The sequence below is a fragment of the Triplophysa dalaica genome, chromosome 21 (genome assembly GCF_015846415.1).
Source record: "Triplophysa dalaica isolate WHDGS20190420 chromosome 21, ASM1584641v1, whole genome shotgun sequence".
NCBI lineage: Eukaryota > Metazoa > Chordata > Actinopteri > Cypriniformes > Nemacheilidae > Triplophysa > Triplophysa dalaica.
Genome location: NC_079562.1, coordinates 3,440,580 through 3,447,010, shown reverse-complemented (window position 1 = coordinate 3,447,010; position 6,431 = coordinate 3,440,580). Strand labels below are relative to the sequence as shown.

The 6,431-nt window shown below is 35.5% G+C and overlaps 1 protein-coding gene and 1 non-coding gene across 3 annotated transcripts; one reads left to right on the top strand and one right to left on the bottom strand.

Annotated features, from left to right (window-relative positions):
• The first annotated feature begins 1,710 nt into the window (after positions 1–1,710).
• On the top strand, positions 1,711–3,199 carry LOC130410591 (protein ATP6V1FNB). Of its 2 annotated transcripts, XM_056735351.1 has the most exons (3): positions 1,711–2,124; positions 2,589–2,638; positions 2,807–3,199. In XM_056735351.1, exons 1-3 carry the CDS (start codon positions 1,713–1,715, stop codon positions 2,864–2,866), a joined length of 522 nt encoding a protein of 173 aa, XP_056591329.1. In that variant the 5' UTR covers positions 1,711–1,712; the 3' UTR covers positions 2,867–3,199. The 2 variants fall into 2 exon arrangements, with proteins under 2 accessions (XP_056591329.1, XP_056591328.1); XM_056735350.1 differs by having other exon boundaries at positions 2,589–3,199.
• A 735-nt stretch (positions 3,200–3,934) lies between these two features.
• Positions 3,935–4,016, bottom strand: trnas-uga (transfer RNA serine (anticodon UGA)). Its single transcript has one exon. It is a non-coding gene; the product is annotated as a tRNA-Ser (tRNA).
• Positions 4,017–6,431: the final 2,415 nt, after the last annotated feature.

The window sequence follows — 6,431 nt, the reverse complement described above, 5'->3', positions numbered from 1 at the left end:
TCACCGTGTCTTATTTGTTCATTTCAATGAAGGGAAACACTACAGGAGTTTAAAGTCCCTGTGAAATAAAAAATTACAAAACCAATTTTTTTTATTGAAATATTGCAGCATTTTTAAATTTGTGTGCCCTCATAATCTTTGTCATTTCCATTTCAAAATGCAACGGCTGTTTTTATACAACCAATCAAATCGCAGTGAATGACGAAATCTCCTTTCTCATTCCAAATTCCATTTTTCGCAGAAATGCGTCAAAACACTGAAGTAAAAACAATCTCAACTTCCGTTTCACGTGGACTTTAAACCATAATGCAATGGGTTTTTTATGCAACTGTCAGGCACTAGCAAAGAAAGCAGCTCTTGTGAAATCAAACAATCCCCTGTGATCACTTGAGTTTTTGGGAGGTGATCCATTCCCGTACAATTTTTGAGGAAGCCATTTACATTTTTTCGAAAACTCGTCCTAGACTGTTTGTCTGATTTGCATGATATTTGGCATGTTGCATGTAGAGACTTTTCTATTTGCCCCTTCGTTCTCATATACTTTACTTTTATTGTACGTTTTTTTGTATAGTTTTTGTTCATTTTAGATAAAAAAAAATTAGCAGTCTTAGTATGTGCTTTTGTTATTTTACTATTTATATTAATAATTGTAGTGCCTCACCTTAAACTTGAACACAAAATTTGTCATAATTATTCTTTTTCTATATTAAATAAATGGCCATCTTGAATCTGAATCATCCATTTGTCACCGAAGAAATGATCCCAGATACAGAAGACAACGAGTTAACAAATGAATGTAGATATTTGTGGAGTTACAGAGGTCACATTCATAATTCATGATCACTGTGAGCCAGAATAAATATACAGCAGGACATTCATGTTGAGCAGACACGAGTCTGGCTTGTGCTCTGTTTCATCTATTCTTATTGTGCCTGACTTGAATTTACATGTAAATGGGTGTACGGGAAACTTTAAAGGGACCCTTCACCTAAAAATGAATATTCTGCAATCATTTACTCACCTTTGAGTTGTTCCAAATCGGAATAATTTCTTTGTTCTGATGAAGATATTTGGAAGAATGCTTATAACCAAACAGATTTTGCCCCCCATTGACTCCCATAGTAGGAAAAAAATCCCCAGAATGTGCTGTCCTACATTCTTCAAAATGTCTTCTTTTGTGTTCAACAGAACAATTCTCATACTATGGGAGTCAATGGGGGGCAAGATCTGTTTAGTTATAAGCATTCTTAAAAATATCCCTAATGTGTCTTTTGTTTGCAATGATATTTTGTGTGTAATATCGCACATGAAAGCCTCATTATGTTGACAAATAGCTTATGTTTAAATTTTGAGAAATGCACACTGAAACGGATTCACTAATGTTTAATGTTCAGAAGCCCTGTACTGTCACCTACAGGACACGTCTGAAAGTTACAACACATGTCACAGCAAATGATCACTATACATCATACCAAGTCTAAGTATATTTGAACACTTTATGGTTGTCAAATGTTAGTGAGACATGTTGATAGTTGTGCTGATCTACACCATACAATTTTTTTCACAGCATGTGTTTATTCTGTGTAAGTGTTTGAGGAAGACAGAGAGCTCTGATTGGTCACTCCGGGCAGATCATGATTGACATGCTCCTCTTGGGTTTCCTTGGCTCTTCTGTCTCTCTGTTCATTCAGTCAGAGACACACAGAGCCGTCATGAGGAACCTGCTCACCACACAGGATCAGAATTTCTACCGCGAGTTGATTCTCAAGGAGGCCTACACACGACTAGCATGGAAGATGAAATACAGCGGGGAATATCCCATCAGCTCCTCCTCTCGCAGGTCTAAATCCATCGGGCTTTTCAACCCTCCATCTGTCAGTGAAGTCACACTGCCTCCCGTGGTCCAGACGCAGAAACCCAAGACCCCTGTAGTGACCCGGGGGGTCCTGAGCGAAGCCCCTCTGATGAGACCCGTGAGCTCACAAACCAAAGCTTCTCTGTATGCCGGATTATCTAATGATGGTAAAGGACGACGGCTGTACCTGAAGAAACGTACTGAACAAGGTCCAGAGGAGAAGTATGAACATCCGATACTGTCATCCTGGGATTATGGATGGAGGTTAGGTAAGAAATGAAGTGGTGAATTGGTTACAGTATAGAATTGCCTTCCATGTCAAATCTATGAAGTCAAAATCACAATATTTTCAAAGGTCTGATCTTTTTGGCACCTCTTGTCAAGATTCATGATTTCATGAGGTGTGATTGGATGTTGATAGCACAGACAATCCAGTTACGCATCGAAATTTCATTCTTAAGATTATAGGTTTGTGTTTAGTTTTGGCATTCGTAACAGTGACTTTCCTTAAAGAAAACACGTTTAATTTTGTCCAACGTAGTATTGACATTTTTTACAATATCATTTTTTATGCACGTAAGAAAGTGCACATGAAGTTTGCAGTACTTATTTTTTTGTTAAGGCCAAACACTGTTTAGTAAAGCTGTTAATGTTAAACATGCTGTAAGAAGTCAAACATTTACCCGGTGGTCAGGATCTCACTGCGCATTAAACGGACATTCTGGTTTCCCAGGTGACTATGAGATGACCTGTAAGACGCCAGGCAACGGAAGATCTGAGATCGTAAGGAACACTTTCTACGCCAGGAATGGCATTTTTAATATTCCCTCGGCTACAGATCAATGCCGCTGAACTGCTCGATCAACTCCAGAGCTGTTTTCGTTGAAATGTTCTTATGAAATTCAGACCCAGAATACTGTGACAAAGTAAATTCTAATGTTTATTCATCAGGTCAAATGCGACACAACGCTCTCACATGGGTTGTGCATAGAGTTCATTGATGAACAATAGAGAGAAATGAGATGGAACCTTACCCTCACTGTCTCATAGCAACCAGTAAACCAACACGTTGAATGTCTGGTTCATTATTTACAAGCACAGGAAGATCTTCAGCAACTTTCAATGAAGCTCTGTCTTTAATTAAAATAAAATTATTTTTTTCATCTGTTTTGTAGTTGAATGTGTAAGAAGTAGACAGGTGTAAGGTATTTATTGCTAAAGCCAGTGGATAAAACACACATCAAATGAGACTTGAGTTAAGTTATTTTGGTAGACAAAAATATATTTGTGATACCTCAAGAAGCTGCGTGATAAAACGACATTTGATTTATTTAGTGATGTAATTTCCAAACTTGTGTATGTGTTATTCTGTGGTTTCAATGACTACTAAAATTAAAGACAATTTAATAAGTGAGTATGAGACCCTGAACTTGGAGCAGTCCGGAGACCAACATATTAATTCATGAAATAAAGTTTGTAAACTCATTAGCTGTTATTTACCTTCTGCTCAGTGAGTCTGAATTCATCTTTGAAGTTAAAAACCTCCTGGATTCACAGCTTCCATCACGAGGATCGACAGATGAAAAGAAGTAAAGAACCGAAACATCTGGTTTACAACAGCAGGTGATGTCCAGTCTGTCACGTTTCAACCTCACAAATGTTCACCCACTGTCTGTCTGGGACGTGATGGCATTGAAATCCTCCATTAAAAATCAAAGCACAAGAACACTAAGCTGAGAAACAGGAACTTTTAAAGGCATATTTTAATAAGCACTCATGTCAAGTATGATGTCCAGCCCTCCAACGGACTTATGGACTCAGAGGTCCTATGATGTACAGTAGCAGACATGATCAAGTAGATACATTTTAGCAAGATTGATTGCCGCATTATTTTAAATAATAAATTCAGTGTACCTGTTTTTTTAATAAAGCCTATAATTCCATTCTAGCTTTTTAATACTGTATATTTGGAGAATGTTAGTTGAACCTTGTGCGAAGTCCTCTTATTTTTTGCAGCAAGACAGACACGGCGCTAAAGTCATCAGAATTTTATTTATTTGTTGCTAAAGATGATTCCGTCGCTGCGAGCAGGGTTCGAACCTGCGCGGGGAGACCCCATTGGATTTCAAGTCCAACGCCTTAACCACTCGGCCATCGCAGCTGCGGTTTACATGTCAATACTTAATAATAAGAACTCAACTACAGTTTTACTCAGAGTCAGGATAATTTTTATTATTGCGCATTCTATTGTTCTTTTGCACATTCCTTTTACGCCCGAACGCGCGTGTTTTCCGCAAGATTTCGTGTAGCATTCTAAAGCACACCATTCACATATCAGACAGATTACAGCATTCCAGAATTTAGTGCTTTGGCTCAGATCAGTGCTGCGTTCAGCCCCGACAAAACGTCGCAAAACGTTTTTTAAACGGAAACGGTGGTGCGGTTGAACCCCCTGTTGTGATGACGCAAGGGTCGAACTTTGGCCATTCTTTGTTCTTTTTGACGAATTTTCGGAGCCTGATGAAATTGTTTAAATACGTGTTGAAAACTGAAAAGTAAATATCTTCAAATATCTTCAATTGTTGCGTATACTGAGCTGCAACAGACACATTTAAACGACTTTACTTGCACCCATTGCGCGAGCTGTTGATTCGGCTGACATTTTGGACACACCCACCAAACAAGAGAAAACGTTTCGGTGACATGTCGTTCAACCCGGAAACCGCAGCAAACTGAATAATATATATTATTTTTAAGCATATATAAATAATCGTTTTTTATTATTCAATTGAAACTATAACACAATTAACGAATATATAAGATGTTATAATCAGTGTTGGGTGTAACTAGTTACTAAGTAATTAGTTACTGTAATTTAATTACTTTTCCCTTGAAAAAGTAAAGTAAGGGATTACTCATATGTTTTCTGTAATTTAGTTACAGTTACTTTTGATGTAATTAAACGAAGTACTTTGTGAAATATATGCGTGTGCAATAGTGTAATTGACATCTTACTTTAAAATCTGTGCTTTAATGTATAATTCTCACATGTGTAACACTATGTAGGATATAGAAAATAATTAGTAATGAGTAACTAAATACTTTTTGGACAGAGTAATTTGGACAGTTATCTAATTACACTATTGAATATGTAATGAGTAACTAGTAATTAATTACTTTTTCAGAGTAACTTACCCAACACTGGTTTTAATACATAAATCAATTTTAATGGCGATTTCAATTTAAGAGTCAATTTAACTGTCTCTTTAAATTTGTGATTAATCACAGATCATACGAGTTATCATGTTGTACACTTTGAAGATCTTCTCGAAAAGGGAAAACTAAGGGAATAAATAACAAACAAATAATGAAAACGAGTTTCTCTTTTAAAATGTATTATTGTTAAATAAGCCACACAGTTTACTTGAGTGTATGGTGTCTCAATTGTCTTTTAGCGTTTTAAAGTCGCTCGCGAGAGCGCCTCTTCGGGGAAGCCCGCATTGATGGAGACTCCACTGAAGTTACCTACCCAGGAATCCTTGCGAATGCCCAATCACAGAACGGATGGGAGGAGTGTCGTGGATGTCAGACAAACAACGTTACGTAAACATGACAGATACATTTTAAAAAATATGTTTGTAATTAATTGATTCCTTAGTCACATTATTGCTTAATTATTTTCTATTAACAGCTATGCAAGAATAACAACTTTTTATGCAGTGCATTTTCTTACTTAAAGGCCATGTTTTGTTGTAGATTTATTTCCAGTTGTCTCTTGGCTCAATTAAGCTGAACACCACAGCGTTTGAATTATGGAAAAATGTTAAATAACGACATATATGCATATTAAGAACACATTATGCACATTAAGTTGTGTATGCAAATAAATGAATATACATAAGCAGTTGCATTTAAGTCCTGCCAAATGAATCCATTACGAACATAAGTTTCTTTTGCATCATGCTCGGGTGGCATATCAACATATGAAATACAGAACTATTATTCCTATATTTATATTTATTCATGTAAAATATTTGTTAATGTATATACGTGTTCGTTTTAATAATGATGTTAGAAATATATTAAACTCGTATATTAAATGAAATTATAAATATTGGGCTCTCGAATTTTCTGTCGGCTTTATTTTCATCGCGAGCCTCTAAAAACGTTCTGTTCTGTTTAAAATAAATAAAACATTTACAATTTAATGTCTCTGAGTTTGTTTCAGCTCCAGTTGGTGCTCTTCTTTTTTTGTATTGTTTCAAAAACATTTTAAAGATATCATAAAATTAAAATATAAATAAAATGTATTGTTTCTATGAAATGTTTTTGAAACAATACATTTGTTATATTTTAATTTAATGATATTGTTGCAAAAAAGTTTACTTTAATTTTCTCTGATACAATAAGCGTTTAAATAAATGTAATAACACTATGTCCACTGAAGAAAAAACATTAATTTGTACATTAATTTTGTGATTTTTATTACCTTGCCTTAAATCACCCCTTTGTTTTTAAAGTAAAATTAGCATTTTTCATGTTTTTTTTCACATCAATTAAAATCCTAGCAAATTGG